The sequence below is a fragment of the Podarcis filfolensis genome, assembly GCF_964270895.1.
Source record: "Podarcis filfolensis genome assembly, chromosome: 6".
Taxonomy (NCBI): domain Eukaryota; kingdom Metazoa; phylum Chordata; class Lepidosauria; order Squamata; family Lacertidae; genus Podarcis; species Podarcis filfolensis.
The window spans coordinates 55647772-55665431 of record NC_139609.1 but is presented as its reverse complement, the minus strand read 5'-3'; the positions used below and the strand labels follow the sequence as shown (position 1 = coordinate 55665431).

The window sequence follows — 17660 nt, the reverse complement described above, 5'->3', positions numbered from 1 at the left end:
CTAAGTACACTTCAGTGAAATTGGAAAGACTTTGAATGAGCACTTACCTTTTGATTCGGGACTTGGATATTGCTCAGAATGACTAGAAGAAAAGTCAGAAGAAGCTTGGCAATTCAGTGGCCACTGGCAATCTTGGGAAGACTGACCTTTTCGTGGCCAGGCCTGCGAAAGGATCTTATATTATTTAAGTTCCAATGCCATTATCAAAGCAACATGTGCCAAAGCGCAAACTCTACACCCAGAATAATACTTCTGCAACTTTAGTACAAAATGTTTTCTATATATCCAGCTTCCAAGGTTACAAAATGTGACTTTGTATAAGTGGGAACTTTGACAAGTGGCAGAAAGGAATAGAAGGGTAAAAAGGACAAAACGTTGGTTTAGATCATGAATTAGATCATGAACAAGGTTAAAGGAAAAGAAAATAGCATGGGAATTACTGAAGCCCTGAGCCCCTGAAAATGCCTACCTCCTTGTTTTGATAAATCAGATGCTCCCTGCTTATTTCTAAGCTGCTCTTTACAACCATGATGATTAGAAAATATGGTTTTTAGAATGTGGAAGCATGGGATTCTCAAAATGCCAACTCTAATACCATATTGCACACCAATCCAGCAAGCATGCCAGTTGTACACACATATTGTACTATGTCCTGACCGTACTACTTTCTGCTTTTTCCCTGTTACATTTGATTTCACATCTCCCTTTTTGGTGGTCATGACAAACCTTCCTGAACATGTTACCACAGCAATATTCATCAAATATGTCCTAACCTATCTAATAATAATAATAGTAATAGTAATAATAATAATAATTTTATTTATACCCCACTCTCCCCAGCCAAGACCAGGCTCAGGGCGGCTAACAACCAATAATAAAAACAAGTTGATTAAAATACAATTTAAAAAAGATTAAAATATAACATTAAAACATTAGGATGCAGCCTCTTCACAGGAGGAGAAAGGGAAGAGAAAGAGGGGGAGGGAATCAAACTGATTCTAGGCCAAAGGCCAGGTGGAACAACTCTGTCTTACAGGCCCTGCGGAAAGAAATCAGATCCCGCAGGACCCTGGTCTCATGAGACAGAGCGTTCCACCAGGCCGGAGCGAGGGTTGAGAAGGCCCTGGCTCTGGTTGAGGCTAATCTAACTTCCTCAGGGCCCGGGACCTCTAGCGTGTTGCTATATATGGACCTTAAGGTCCTTCGTGGGGCATACCAGGAGGGGTAGTCCCGTAGGTATGAGGTACATAAGCTCGTTATGTGGATAAAATTGAGCATGTGGAAGAAAAGATGGGATGCAAATATAATACATGCATAAATGATATGTCTGTTGCTTATACTGGAAAGTTAATCAAGGAAGCTACCATACTTGGCTTTCCATCTGGTTTGTTCTGCAAAACATGCAGGCATTACAGGAAGACCATAACCTCCTTAGCTTACAAGTACATCTTGGCAGGGAGAAGTAGCCCAGTAGTAAAGTATCTCTCTATAAAACAGTGTTTTCCAAACTGTGTGTCACAACACATTAGTGTGTCAGCTGCAGTGTATATAATTTTTTTATTAAATAAGTAAATAATAGTGAGTTCATGTTTCCATTTTGATTCCATTTTCCAAATAACCCATCAGACCTCAAAGAACATGTTAAGACTTCCCATCATAATTTATTACAACTTTCCCCACTAGGCAAATACATCACATGAAGAAGTCACGGGCATTTTCCTTCTTTCACTTACTTCATGTACACTCCTTTACTATTTAAGCCTATACTGACTAACTTGCATATAAGCTGCAAATTGTTTTTGCTCCTACAGTAAACATAAAATGTTAAGATTTCCCTCCCAAACTGTTTATATCCATTATATTTAGTTTCAATGCATATTAAGGATCAATCCTGTCCTACCTGTGGCTGGACACTGCTGGCAGGACCTGAAGATGATTCACCTAAGAATTTAAAAATAAAAATATTTAACATGTGAACTATGAATTCCTGGCCTTGGCCAGTAACAGTTAAGTGAAGGGCAGGAGGCAACTGTGGAAGGTGGGATCACTCAAATACAGTTTCCAAACAGACAGGTGGTTTTCCAGCCCTACAAAGCAGTGTGTCAACTTTTCCTCCATCACGTGGATAACCGCTTATAACCTAAAGGAGTAGATCATGCTCAGAAAGAAAATGGGGGTAGGGGAACGGCAACATAAATCCTACCTGGAAGACAGTTGTTTGGAGGCAACTGTCAAAATTGGGGAACTATGTCACAACACTAGATTACTATCAGCAGTACAACAGTAAAAGTTGGGCTGCATAAAACTACGAAGACCATAGTTTAGTAGGAAAGCATTGCCCCACATTCAATCCTCATCATCTACTGTCTGATAGAAGAGGCACACAGACATGGGCCTCAGATGTCTTTCATAGGGCAGAGCTTTCCAAACTGTGTGTTGTGACATGTAAGTGTGTCGGCTGCAGTGTGTAGGTGTGTCATGCAAACACTCCCCGTGCTCCTCCCAGGGCTAGAAAGGGGTTCGTTTAACCTCCGGTTTGCTGGTAAAAATTATGTCGTGAAATTATGCATGTCTTAAAAGTGTGTCACCGACATGAAAAGTTTGGAAAGCTCTGTCAGAGGGTCTGGGTCAGTTCTTATGGGGAGAGGCAGTCCTTGTCAGCTTATTAGTCAGTGAGTGAGTATTGTGAAGGGAGTTGGAGTCTGTATTACGTCTTGAATTACTGTGGTGACAGAGGTTCCTTGTACTTTTATATACCTGTATCTGTATCTGAAAAACCTAGGTATATATCAACGTCCGGAACTGTATTACTGAAGCTTTTATCTTCTGCAGCAGTTTGGGACCTTAAGCTGCCTGTGTGTGGTACTGGAACTATGTAGGTCTCGCATCAGATTCCCAACATAGCAGTAATCTAACCTAGAGGTTACTGAAGCATAGACAACAAAAGTTAGGCTATTCCTATCCAGATAGGGGTGCAGCTGGGCCACCATCCAAAGCTGATGGAAGGCACTCTGCTCCACTGAAACCACCTGTGCAAAAGCGATGGTTCCAGAAGTACCCCTAAGCTGGGAACCCAAGCTGGGAGTGTAACCCCACCAAGAGCAGGCCACCTCCTATCTATCTGGTCTAGATGTATAATGGGGAACATAATCCAAAAAGCCTGTAAACACCCTCTAAACCTCTGGAAACCCTTTTTTCAACACATTTTTTGCAGTCTTTGTGCTGTTTTGGGACCATTTTTGCACCTTTTGAAGTTTAAATTGAATTGTTTATTTATTTCCCGGAGCCGCACATATATGCAGTCGTGCAAGAGTTGAACACACGTACATATGGGGTTGCTTGTATGTCCCACTGAACATAAGACTTTCTTTCAAATCAATATGCATAGGTGCAGGGTACATGATTTACATGCTGTCCTTTGAACAGCAGTGCTTAGTTTTCATGCAAACCAAGGCTTTTAGCATAGTGCCACCAGTAATTTAGAATATTGTTCCTACTGAAAGCAGGTATAGACCCACAATTCTGATATGCTGTCAACTGCTGAAAATATTTTTGTTTTAGTAATATTTTTAGAGAATTTATTTGATTCAGGGTTGGTCATTTATTGTGAATTTTATGTTTTATGAGTTGACTATTTAATAATATTTCTCTCTCTCTCTCTCTCTCTATATATATATATTTAAAGGGAAATGTAACACGTGAAGTGCTCTCAAGTTACCTCTCACTTGAAGTAGTAGGGGTGCAAGCTTTGTAACAACAAAATTCAAAGAGCATCGCAATTATCAAATCACATGCAGGATACATTAGCTGGGCTCCTGTAGGACAGAATAATTAAGTATCGAATATGAGGGAATAGTTAATTTCCATTAGGTGGGTCAATAGGAGATTTGTTTGTATGTGTTTGCCTCTCTCCTTTGTTAATTACTTTCCCAGCTGGCTTCAACAAAAAGAGCAGATTATGTCAAAGGAAGCCATATAAGTTGGTGCATTGGTAGATACTTTGATCAGAGCTGTTCCACTAATCCTTGCATACCAATGACTTGTTGCCCAGATGAGAGACTTCCACCTAGCTTTATTTTTCCAAATTAAAACTTTTGTAAAACAAAAAAGTTAAGACACTAATAGCCTTCACAGGTACCAGAAAAATGAACACTCCATCACGAATAAGATGCCAAGGAAGAATTAGTTTAACCAAAATCTTACAAAAGCATCTTATCAGACAGTCACTGCAAAATAAGCCTACCCACCCAACTAAAACAATAATGGTTTGAACGTCTCATCTTCTGTCCAGTACATGCTAATTACATATATTTGAAATAGCTTTTACCTTTTGTTTTTTTATCTGTTGCAGTGTGTTTCTTAGTTTCTGCAGTTAGCAGCAGCTCATAAGGATGCTCCTCCTCTTCATCAGCTGTGCTTCCCCTACTCTTCCTCTTGCTGACAAAACCCTGACCAAACACAAAGACACACACACGGCATGTGCAATTAGGTAAAAGCTAGCAGTGTCACTGACGAGGCTCTTTTTGGTCATGGAATATGCTTAACAGATCAAAGTCTCAGGAATATAACCTTCAGTGCTACAGTGTCTTCTTTACCGACAGATAACACTTTCCCTCCTCCTACGATCCCATTACCGTTCTGCCTCAACTATACCCACAAGTCCCTTAATGCTGCTTCTCTTCCACCTCAAGTGACCCATACCAAAACCCCCATTTTCTGCTATAGTACTGCAATTTGAAGCACACTTTACAGTGCCCTCAGAGTCCTTTAGTACCAGTGCAGTACAACTGTACCTTATATGGGGGTTACGTTCTGGGAATGGTGCATATACACAAACTGCCCCCTTGGAACTGCCTATACACAAGCACCCCTTACACTTGCAGATCCAGTACATCAAGAAGGCCTTACCCGGTAAGTGCATATGCTCCAGGATGCTCTCACAAGATCTTGTGGGGCTGTCCGAGTTTCCATGAGATCTCACACAACCGTCCCAAGGCTTTGCACTGGGTTTGCTTGGGCAACCCAGCATGAAAAGAGTGTTTAAGCTCTCTGCCTTGCTTACTGGGCAAGGCCCCCTCGGTGTGCTGCATCTGGAAGTCTGGGGAGGGTCACATGAGATCTTGCAGTAAATCAGACAGCCCTATGAGATCTCGCAAAAGCATCCTAGAGCCTGCGTGCTGAGCGAGCCTTGCCGGGTAAACAAGGCAGAGAGCTTAAAAGCTCTTTTCACGCCAGGAAAACCCAGGGCAAAAAGAGCTTTTAAGCTCTCTGCCTTGCGTGCATTTAATTTGTGCAATTTCAACCAGCCAGCTTCAACCATGGGAGGGTGAAATGGCACAAGTTAAATGTGCATAAGATGCTATTGTACTGTCCTTAAAGTGTAAAACAAGCACTAGTGAAATGCAGGAAGTGGTAAGTATCTTGTAGCAGCACACTTGCCTTAGAATGACAAGTTGCAACATTATCTGTTGTGAACTATCCTGAGATCCAAGTATGACAGGTGGTATACAAATTTAATTACTAAATAAAATAAATAAATCTAGACCTTCCCAGGACTGAAGAAAATACTACTATATAGGGGATGGTGTCAAAAGGGATGCTGGAGGGAAGGGCTGAATTGGTGTGGCCATATATAGGCACAGAGAATGAGAATATCAAAAGTGTCTAGGTGTTTTTCCAACTCCAGCACCTTGCATTGTGGTTGCATTTACAGGAAACCATGTCTGAACTGAACCAGGGTTTTCAGTGCCTAATGTGAACATTTCTTCAAAGGAGAAATATTCTGTCAAACTAGGGTCGAGGAATACACCAGGCAGAATTGTATTCCACAGGTGCATGTCTAACAGAATGCCAGTTGTGGAATGAAAGATCTAGATGCTCTAAACAAGAGTGAGGATGGAGTTGGAAGTAGGTGGTATACTGGAAAGATACTAAGGCTTGTATTCAGCTAATGTTTACTCAGAGTAGACCTACTGTAATTAATAGATGTAAGTTAGACATGACCATTAATTCCAATGGGCCTACTACAAGTAAAAGTTAGTTGATTGCAACCCTAACTTTCATAATAATCACAGAAGTGTAGAAAAAATATTTGTGTCTTCTAAGATATTAAAATGTTTGAAGAAACTTCCTCCACCATAACAGCCCCTCAGAGGGAAACAATACACTTACCTTAGAAGATGAACTTTGCTTCTCTACAAGTTCCTCCTCTTCATCAGGGGGAGGCTTGGCAGGAGGCGGCGGACGCTCTCTCTACAGTACAGAAAGCCACTGTCAGTATCCTGTGCCAAATTCATTCCCAACTTTCAGATCTTTTTGGAAGCAGCAGGTATGCCCTGGAAGAACTGACCTTGCCTCCCTTCAATACCTCTGTTGATGGCAATTTAATGTTTTAAAATAATGATCTCATTACTGTGTTACAGTTCATGACTAGACAGGCTAGAGAGAATTTGCTAATGTTTGATGATATGGCAGTGCTTTGAAATCACAGAGCTTCACTGCGGGGGCACTGTGATGTACTATCTGCCTGGCACCTATCTTTTCTGTTGTGGCACCACCCTGTGGAACCACTTCCCCTCATAAATCAGGCAAGTGGCAACCGTGATGTGTTTCTACTGCTTGCTGAAAGCCTATTTACTTACTCAGGCCTTTGGGGCACATTTATCCAACTCACTGCGTTTTAGCTGGTTATGCTTGCTACTGTATCTATCATACGTTATTGTCTTGATTTTAATGTCTTTGTATTTTAGCTGGTTTTAAATGACCATTATGCACTCACACAAACGTATAATATTAGGCAGTATATAAGTGGTTTTAAATAAAATAAGTAAAATATCTGTCTTTGCATTAGTGCCACCAGAGAGCTTTTGCATGCACTTTGCACTATCTAATGACTGACTTAGATGGCTAGTTTCAGGCAACCAGTATTGGATATACTACATTTCACAAGTACATGGAAAGTTGGCATGGAAGTAATGCTCTGGGCACCTTCCTTAAATTCTGCTTCATTAACATCCTAAAACTTCATTATGTTTCTAAAAACCACACCAGCAGACATTAATGCCAGGGTGGGCCAGAAATGAGCATAGAAACTGAGTCAGCAGGGACGGAGGGAGGGGGGCAGTGGGGGGCAGACCGCCCTGGGTGTCTTCGCTGAAGGGGGTGACATTTGGCAGTCACAGGCAGGCGGCACACCAAATGTCCGCCATCGGCGGCTCACTCTGCCCCCGGCTGCAGGGCGCACGCATCGCTCTGTGCACCCGAGCAGCTATCCCGTGCCTGGGAGGGCACCCTCTGCGCCCCGCCCCCCTCGGGAGTGCGCCCACCCTGGGCAGCGCGGGCATATGCTCCGCCACTGTGAGTCAGGCAAGGTTATAGATCGACATGCACACACCAAATTAAGACACTATAAGGAAGGCACTCAACAAGCCAGCTGCCTAAAATGCCAGAAGATGTGGTTCTTCCTTGGTCTGTATAAAAGGCTTCCTGATCAGGATTGCTGCTGCAGTGTTCCCTGTTATAGGCCCATCTTCATCTAACTGCCATGCTTTGTGTCCATCTCATGTTCTTCTTGCCCCAGATATAAGATGAGCCTGTCTGACACAAAGACTACCCATGCAAAAACAATCCATGTTCAGGTTTAGTTCACTGTGTGGTTTTGCATTGATTTGTATGCTTATGATATGGAGTAATCAATCTTGCTTTATTAGTATATTCCAGACTGCACTAGGCTATAGCGCTATTCTTCTCAGTTAGCTGTTAGCTTTTGTCTGTTTTCTTCTGCTCCAGTATTGCTCAATGTGTATTTCTACAGTTTTCTATGAAGCTATTAAGTAATGAAGGCAAGGTGGCATACTTCCAATACACAACTGTATCTGCTCCATAGTCTGTACAGACCTTGAGATACTAGCAGACGCAGATCCTTTTAGGCAAGACTGCTTTCAGGAAAGCTATATAATCATACTGAAGCTATATAATTATCCTGTAAAGCCCCCAAGCTCCCCCTACTGGATTGCATCTACAAATTCTGTAAATAATTGATTTGCTCCCAAACTAAAATCACGAACTAACAATGTGACAGAGAAGCCTGGCATTCAACATTCTTTGGATGGAGGAAAGCTGGATGGGGAAAAAATATTTAAATGAAGGTCATGCTCTGCACAAGCTTCTTTCCTTGTAACTCAGGAACAACCTGAGGTAGCAGTAGCAACATGAAGAGATTCATTACAGTGAACACATTCAACAGCCAAATATACTGGTGTAGAATTTCACCAAAATCCGGATAGCCATCACATCATGAAGTTATAATGCTCAAGAGCTCTGGGAGAACATCACGCGTAGCACATGCAGCAGGGAGTGGCTTCCAATTGCTCAGTAAGCAAAGCCTGTTGCAATTATTTAATATTATGGTCAAACTGTACAGCTAGGCTATCAACTTACTGCAAGTGTGGAGAGTGCACAGGCCTGGAGATATATCCCAGACTACTTTCCATAAAAAGGAAACAGACAACACACATCAGGTTACATACAGGCCTCACTCCTGTCACTTTAACACTGGTCATCTCCGCTTCCCTATTCACTGAATCTCTGTCTGAAGATCTTCCACTGGCAAGGCTGTCTAAAGAATGGCAGGATGTTGCATTGTACAAGGCTTCATATGGACACTCATCTGGCTTTCCATCAAAATCTATGATCAGCTCTGTCACTGCTTTCTCCACATTGCCTAGAGGAAACAGAAATTGATAAATAATAATAATAAATAATATTTTTTTATTTATACCCTGCCCTTCCCGGTTCAGAAAACTGGGCTCAGGGCAGCTAACAACAAATTTAAAACACTTAATTGTGGTACAACAAAAAACATAAAATACAGTATAAAAGTGTGAATAAATTCAAAGTTCAAAGATCAATTTAGGGGGAAATCCAACCAATGTACATTAGCTAGCTGGCTAAATTAGGGCCAGCGAGGAGGCCGGGGAGAATTAGCTGTGGGATCCCAGAGCGGGGAATCTTCATAAAAAGGGGAGGGGGAGGGAAGGAAGGGGAATAAAAGATCAGGCTAAATTCAAATTCAAAGCCAGGCGGAATAGCTCTGTCTTACAGGACCTGCAGAAGGAGGTTAAATCCTGCAGGGCCCTGGTCTCATGGGACAGAGCATTCCACCAGGTCGGAGCCCTCACTGAGAAGGCCCTGGCCCTGGTGGAAGATAATCTAACTTCCTTAGGGCCCGGGACCTCTAAACTATGATTATTCATGGACTTTAAGGTCCTCTGCAGGGCCCTAAGCCACAAATAATCAACAACAGTTGTAGTCATCTCATGCTGATGCACAACTGGAAAAGATCCAGGGACACAGGGATTTGAAAAGGCCCAGAAAACATGCAAAATAGAGGGAACATTAGATCCGATGAAGGGAGAAGGGAATAAGAGAGAAGCAAGGATAATATCATTGGGTAGTAAGCAACAGTGCACTAAATGACTGGGCCAGACAAGCAAACATGGGTGCAATATCACATTCAGTGAAATAGCCACCTGCACAAATTTAACTCAACTGTCTTCTCCTATTCCCTTGCTATGCAGATTTACAAAAATTCAGCCTCTTGGGTTCTAATCTTTCTTTATATCAACTATTCAACAAATAAAGCAATACTGGTGGTGGGTGCTAAAAATCATCCTTTTTGGATTTATAGGCACTGCCTCAAAAATCTGTACAAACATTAATAGTCAGACTGTAGAAAATGGCGTGTTTACAAATAATCACAACAACCTCAATAAAATTACTTCAGTACTTGTTGTAGTATGAGACATGCCTCTCATACACCCTGCAAGAGCATGTGTTATTATAGGTAGTGATTACAACTAAAGTTTTCCTTTCCACCCGATTTCTTACCCTGGGGGACACGAACTGAGGTTTCAGTAGAGGTAGCTGATGCTGGCGGTGTCTTGTCTTCTGCTTTTGCAATCTTCTTCCCTGTTGTGCAATCTGAAAAAATAAAAAGTGCAAGTCAGCTGTAGAAACGAAGAACATGTAGAAGCAGCAGTGGTAGATGTCTTACAGAGAACATACCAGCTTACTTTTAATTTATTCAGAACTGACAAATTTAATATGTGCTCATTATACTTGGATGCTACAAATTTGACAAAAAAGTCAAATAGTACTAAGCCTATTATGTCTAGAAACAAATGCTTCGATTGGCCTTGCTTTCTCATTGATGGCATAAGTTAATGATGCCAATTCCATCAACAGCACGTCAAGAGCCAATTACAAGGTGTATTATAGTCATACGCATCTGAAATTGGATAAGGAAAACTGAAGTGCTAAATAATCAAATTCAACACTCATCATACACCACACACACTTTTACTAGAAGTCAGTTTTCACACCCGCATTAGAGTTCACTAAACAACCCAAAACTTTTTAAGTTGCTTCAGTTAGTCTAAGTCACCACACTTTGTGCATGTGTAAAATAATATTAGGTGGAATTCACACTCTTTCAATCGTCCCCTCTGTGCAAGCAATGCAGCTTGCCAGATGGAATGACAACATGTCTCCTCTACTCGCACACTGCTCTAAGGGTTCTCCCAACTCCTGCCAGAGCCAAATTTGGGGTGGGGGAGATGAGGAGGGGGAGGGGAAGCCCTGTTGCACAAGTGACTTACCTTCAATGAGAGCTGCTATTTGTTGGCTTTTCTGAGATGGAAGCTCCCTCACAATCTCCAAAGCAGTCAGGCCTCTGTTATCTTTTATATTCACATCAATGCCTTAAGACATATATAGAAAGGGTTACAATTTATTTTTCATTAAAATGTGGCTTTATACACAGTCTATCATTAAAAAAGCCATGGTCAAATTGTGAACTGTAATGCGGAACACTTAAAAGATGTACAAGCATCCAGGTCAGATGTCTGATGCAGATAAAACATTTTCATACTCAAACCCTGATATAAACATCAAGAAAAGTCCAGGGCTGGTGTAATCTCTTCCTCCCCTCTTGCATGTGCATTCTGCCTTCCTTCCAAGGCTTGCTTTAACTATAGTTTAGTATTGCTGTGCTGATGCATACAACAGTTAAAGCAGTTCAGGAATCCTAAGGTCGTGTAAAGGCTTTTCGTTTTGTATTTTTTTAAAAATCTGATTCTGGCAAACCTTAAATGTAATTAATCCCTGTTGTTAAAGCCATATATAGTTAAATCCCGTATAGTTAAATCCCGTATAGTTAAAGCCATGGTTTTCCCAGTAGTGATGTATGGGAAGTGAGAGCTGGACCATAAAGAAGGCTGATCGTCGAAGAATTGACGCTTTTGAATTATGGTGCTGGAGGAGACTCTTGAGAGTCCCATGGACTGCAAGAAGATCAAACCTATCCATTCTTAAGGAAATCAGCCCTGAGTGCTCACTGGAAGGACAGATCGTGAAGCTGAGGCTCCAATACTTTGGCCACCTCATGAGAAGAGAAGACTCCCTGGAAAAGACCCTGATGTTGGGAAAGATGGAGGGCACAAGGAGAAGGGGACGACAGAGGACGAGATGGTTGGATAGTGTCTTCGAAGCTACAAACATGAGTCTGACTAAACTACGGGAGGCAGTGGAAGACAGAAGTGCCTGGCGTGCTCTGGTCCATGGGGTCACGAAGAGTCGGACACGACTAAACGACTAAACAACAACAATCCCTGTTGTAAATTTGGCACTCAATTGTGGTGAAAGCAAACTGTGGGGAGAATTTGTAGCGCACAAATTCTTGACCTCTAAATAATGATTATGGCTGCACTATATTGCTTAATATAAGGCTTCTTACATAAATAACCAAACCAAACAGAATCCAGGGACACTTTAAAGATAAACAATTTTATTATGGAATAAATTTATACCACGATAATATTATTCATCTTTGCTATTTTTTCTATAAAAATGAATACATACTATTCTGGAATAGAAAAAAAAATATCTGTCCTATCGCAGAATTTCTGAATCTGCTGAGAACACAGTCCTAAATTATTCCAGCCTTGTCCAGACAAAGCTATGCAAAGAGTCTTTCTGATGGCCAGACCAAAATTATAAAATTCTCTTCCTTCAAGACATATAACAACCCCCAAACCAGTTTGGGAAGTATAGCAAGACCTTTTCTCTTTGGACTGATTTGTGGTGTCTATGATTGTTAAATGTAAAGTTTTAGTAAGTTTTTATTAACATTGGTGCTTGGGTATGGAACATAACTTCTAAAAGGCTGATGGAGGGAAAGACCTTCAGAGGCCTAAATACAGCTTATATTGCAGGATGTCTGCCATGAAAGAAAAAAAATATTCCTCAAACATTCACTACAGTCTAAAGATCACAGTACAACTGATACATCATTTTAGCAGAAAGATTCTCACCCGCAGCTAGCAGTATCTGTACTACATCTGTTTTGCCAAATAAAGCAGCTTCGTGCAAAGCACTGCCTTTTTCCGTCTGTAAATCAAACACAGCATGAATCCAAGTTGTGAATGCAATCAGAGAACATTGAAGGCAATACTTGCACATACGCAAGGACTCATTTCACAAACAAAAGCCAGCTGCTACAGCTCATCCACAACTAGAAAAAAAATCCCCCAAGCTTCTTTACCAGTACTGAGATTCTAGTGTTTAAGGCAGCTTCTTCAAAATTACGAGTAATCACTTTGAACCACATCAATCAGAAACTACTTAACCTCTAATCCACACCAGAAGCTACTTCACCTCTAATTCAGTCTTAAGAATCTTGTGTGTTTCCCTTTGTGAAAGGAGCAGTAACACAGAAAGGTTGGGAAATTAGTTGAAAATGTAGCCGCTTCTGTAAACTTGCTATGGGGGCATGCTTGCCAGAGAGATCACAGCAGTCTGGAGCTGAACCTGCGGGTCAACCCCTGTAATCCTCAAGGCATTTCCAAAGGAGAGCTCTGATTAGGTTTCATTTAACTGAGTACCTCTCCCAAGAGAGTTAATGCCAATATCCGATACCCAGAACATTACTTCAATATTAAATTCACAAAACTCCCAAACAAAGTACCTGGTAGTTGTTATCCATGCCAGCATCCAGGAGAACATGAACTACAGCTTTATGGCCATTCCTAGCAGCCAGATGCAAAGGTGTGTGTTTCTTAGTATTGCAGCTTAAAAGATTGGGATGAGCATTGAGCAACATTTTCACAACTTCTAATCTCCCGTAGAGTGCAGCCAAGTCAAGAGGAGTCTCAAACTTGTTATTGCGCATAGTAGGGTCAGTCAACTCCTCCAGAAGAACCTTCACCACTTCTGTATGGCCATACTGAGCTGCACAGTGCAGGGCCGTCTCATTGTCGTTATTCTGAGATTACACAAATACAAAAACCATTAGGACTCGGATTAAGAGAGAATGTTACCATCTCTAAAATACCAACTCATAGGCAGTCATTGATTTAAATATAACTATAATAAAATGGTTTGATCAAATTCTTTCCTAAGGTTTATGCAGTACCACATTGATAAAAGAATGAAGCAATACAGGCATCTGGCAAGATAGAAGTCAACTGTGCACAGCCCAATAGTTCATTGTGAGAGAAATAGTAATACTTCCATAATTCTCCCCTAGTATTTATATTTACTTCATCAATGTTGCAATCAAAGTGTGTCAACTTTGCGTATTTATCCAGATTTCAAAAAGGACAATTTTAATGCACAATGCAATGGCTGCAAGTTCCCTTGCTTATACAGTGGAACCTCGGGTTGCGAAGGTGATCCATGCGGGAGGCATGTTCGCAACCCGCAGCGCCGTGTCTGTGCACGCACTGGTTGCGATTCGGCGCTTCTGTGCATGCGCAAAGTGTGATTTAGTGCTTCTGCGCATGCATGAGAGCCAAAACCCGGAAGTAACCCGTTCCGGTACTTCCGGGTTCAGCACGGTGCGCAATCCGAAAATGAGTAACCTAGAGCGTCTGTAACCCAAGGTACCACTGTACTTTTGTTTATAAAAGTCTACAGAACTTGCCTGCTGTTAATTAATCTTGTATTGTGGTTCGAGGACCCGATCCCCCCCCCAAAGTGGAATGAATACACGAGGACACGTGATATAAGGTTAATGGGCAAGAAAAGGCCACAACTTTATTGATTACAGCAAGTGAAAAGGTATTGGCTTAGGCATTGGATTACGTCCGCTGACTCCACCCCCTCAGAGAGGGGTGAGTCTGAAACAAGGGGGGTTTATTCACCAGTAGGCGGAGCCTGTTGATGCTAATCCAACTATAGGCTCTCCCCTGATGTCACCGAGGGTCGTGCCATGGCCTCCCGCCAAGCAGGCATCGAACAGAATACACGACCGCCAGATTCCTTTAACAGAATACCCAAAAATTGAAGGCATAGGCGATGGCCACACCTAGCCCTTTGACACCACGACACATTATTCCAATGCCTAACCTACCCACCAATACCACGAAAGTTGTGACGATTGCTACGAGGTAGGCGAAAAAACCAAAAAGCCTAATGCCAAATGGAAAAATTCCTACCAGGCCCCCCGGACAACCAGGGCGACCAACCTAAGGTCCATAGCAAGGCCAAGGAAAACTAAGACCCTGAGCTCAAAGGGAGTGGAGGGTGGGTGAATCGCGACGGGACGACGAAGAGGCCGAGGAGGGGCTGGCGCCGCAGTATTAAGGCTGCTGTACACGCCCCCTCGGAGGCACCTGGTTGGGTGCCTGCCGATGGGCGTGGGCACCAGCCAGGTGAGTGGGAGGCAGGGGGCTAACGCCCCCTGCTAGAGGCGGGGCTCGGGCTCCCGCCCACAACCACTCCCCTCTCTTCAGGAGGAGAGTCCTTACTACTACTTCTTCTTTTTAGCAAAAGAAGCTTGTTGTGATCCAAAGAACTATGAAACTAGTTCTGTAAGTCAGACTTCTCTTGAGCAGTAGGCCTCTATGCCACAACTGCTTCTTGAAACAAGAGGAAGCTTCAAATACTGTAGTCAGTTTGTGGTATCATAGAATTGTGGAGTTGGAAGGGACCCTGAGGATCAAGTAGTCCAACTCCCTGCAATGCAGGAATATGCAACTATCCTATATAGGGATCGAACCTGAAACCTTGGCATCATCAGCACCATGCTCTAACCAACTGAGCTATCCAGATATGGTATGAGGAAGCCAGCAGTCAAAAATGTCACTAGTCTAGGCCAAGCTGCTTTGCAGGAGTCTAAGCAACTCTTCAGATCTTAGTTCGTATTTAGATGAAGGCACTACTGAAGGAGGGTTGAGAAACTTAGATACATAAACTATGTATGTAACTAGCTGAACTGAGTGGGTTAACCTGAGCTTGCTTCTATCAGAAATGCTCCGATTTAACAAAAATACACTAATGCTAGAATTTTGAAAGCTGGGCAGTTTTGCACTGGACAAGGTGTAATATAGAGTACTTCGTAGTTTAATCCTGCATGCTATGTTTTGCTGTAGTATGTTGGACCACATGAAAGCATGGCAAAAATGGCTAAGTAGAAAGAAGCTCAGATCTACATTCAGGAGCTCGTTTAATAGCATGCTGCAAACAAAAAGGAAATTAATATGAACAGTGACACGTATGCAAAAACTCTGAAAAACTGGGGGCGGGGGTGAGTACAAGTGCTCATGAATTGCAAAGTAACAGCCCAAGCTGAGGAATTGCTGGTGGTGGGAGAGAGATTTATAGCAAAGGTGAAACTAGATGAGGTAATGCAACATTAAGAGCAAGCACAGAAATTCACAAGGAATAAAGAGAGAGGGCATATGGCTCAGGGTTTATAATTAAGATGTAGCACTTAAGAGCAGATACCAAAGAATCTTGATGTATTTTGACAGAACATTACATATGAATCATATATTATGTGCCATAGGAGTCAACAACATCAGGAAAATAAATCAAAAGTGCTGGCTTCATCCTACTCTGCATACTTTACAGCATCTAGTATTACGTAGAGGTGGTTGTAGTCTTTCCCCTCCATGCCCCTGTTAATATCTGGTTAACGTTAATATTAATTGAAGAGACAAGAAGATACTAAGAAAAGAAGGTGTGTATGATTAATATTTAAGGCAGCTACATTATCCTATTGTAATCTGTTTTTAATCAATAGACGATTTACATTTAAATTTGCATATAAACAATATGAGAATATAGGTGCATCTGAGATGCACATAAGAATTTTTAATTTACAAAGGAGCTCCCATTAGATTTTTAAGCCTCTGGAAAGCGGCTATATTATGTTTTCCACTCCAGCTCAGCATCTGGTTCTGAAGGAATTTTTATAATAAATATGAAGTTACCACTCCTTAAGAGGCTAATCTTAAGTCACTGATTTCCTCACACCCCAAAACCATAAGGACACTTAACTTTCAGCCTCACAGATCAGCTAGAGCTGATTAATGCAGAAAACTGAATACCGTATTTTTCGCCCTATAGGACGCACTTTTTCCCCTCCAAAAATGAAGGGGAAATCTGGGTGCGTCCTATGGGGCGAATGCAGGCTTTCGCTGAAGCTTGGAGAGCAAGAGGGGTCGGTGCGCACTGACCCCTCTCACTCTCCAGGCTTCAGGAAGACATCCGCAGCCTAGGCAGCCCTACGGGAGGTCCCGCAGGGATGTCTAGGCTGCAGATAGCAGCCTGCTTCCCGGAGCGTCGGGCGCCCTGAAAGCAGAGCGCACAGTGCTTCGGGAACACATCCACAGTGTGGGGAGCCCTGCAGGAGTTCCCCGCAGGGCTCCCCACGCTGCGGATAGCAGCCTGCCGCCTGGCGGGCAGGGCGCCCTGAAGCAGAGCGCCCCGTGCGCCGGACAGACATCTGCAGCGTGGGGAGCCCTGCAGGAGTTCCCCGCAGGGCTCCCCACGCTGCGGATAGCAGCCTGCCGCCCGGCAGGCGAGGCGCCCTGAAGCAGAGCGCCCCGCGCGCCGGACAGACATCCGCAGTGTGGGGAGCCCTGCAGGAGTTCCCCGCAGGGCTCCCCACGCTGCGGATAGCAGCCTGCCACCCGGCGGGCGGGACGCCCTGAATCAGAGCCCCCTCACGCTGGGCAGACATCGGCCAGCCCCACAAGCTCGGGGGACAGCAGGGAGGCGCAGCGCCACCATCCCGCTGTTCCTCGACCTGGTTCGGTTTCTCCGACCTGCTTTTGGGGGGGGGGAATAAAGGAAAAAAAATTTCCTTTATTTCCCCCCAAAAAAACTAGGTGCGTCTTATGGGACGGAGCTTCCTATGGGACGAAAAATACGGTAATTTTTCGGATGGAGTTAAAGCATTATCTTCTCATGTCAGAGAGCCTCAGGTTCAAAGAACTTTAGAAATTTCTTCTAAAGAGCTGCGAAAAAATGATGGCTCTAGTATATTCCCGATTGCCTGAGAAGCCAAAAGCAAGTTCTTCCTGTACCTGCTCCCCATAAAAGTAAAAGGTTGGGGAATGTCTTTCATTTGAATGTATCTATTTATTAAAAAGTATTTCAACACCAGTTAATATTTAAGAATTGCAAAGCAGTATACAAAAATACAGCATAAAAACAATAAAGCACTATCATTTTAAGAAGGTAAAATTAAAAAGGTTTGGTTTTCCAAAAGCAGTTCATGTGCTTCTTCATCAAACATACTTACCAAGCTAAATGTTTTCCAATCACAAACATATTTTTAAGACCCCCCCCCCCGAAGAAATTTGAAAAAATTA

At 42.7% G+C, this 17660-nt stretch overlaps 1 protein-coding gene across 18 annotated transcripts in view; it reads right to left on the bottom strand.

Annotated features, from left to right (window-relative positions):
- The window catches only part of ANKS1A (ankyrin repeat and sterile alpha motif domain containing 1A), a 119193-nt gene that overhangs the window by 69585 nt on the left and 31948 nt on the right, over positions 1 to 17660 (bottom strand). For all 18 annotated transcript variants that reach the window (XM_083617947.1, XM_083617958.1, XM_083617946.1 and 15 more), the window contains 9 exons: positions 13025 to 13321; positions 12372 to 12447; positions 10659 to 10760; positions 9889 to 9981; positions 8529 to 8722; positions 6172 to 6252; positions 4328 to 4448; positions 1901 to 1941; positions 48 to 162 (listed from right to left, as the gene is read on the bottom strand). In XM_083617947.1, coding sequence (XP_083474073.1) covers positions 48 to 162; positions 1901 to 1941; positions 4328 to 4448; positions 6172 to 6252; positions 8529 to 8722; positions 9889 to 9981; positions 10659 to 10760; positions 12372 to 12447; positions 13025 to 13321 — 1120 coding nt within the window. The remainder of the gene's footprint in view (positions 1 to 47; positions 163 to 1900; positions 1942 to 4327; positions 4449 to 6171; positions 6253 to 8528; positions 8723 to 9888; positions 9982 to 10658; positions 10761 to 12371; positions 12448 to 13024; positions 13322 to 17660) is intronic.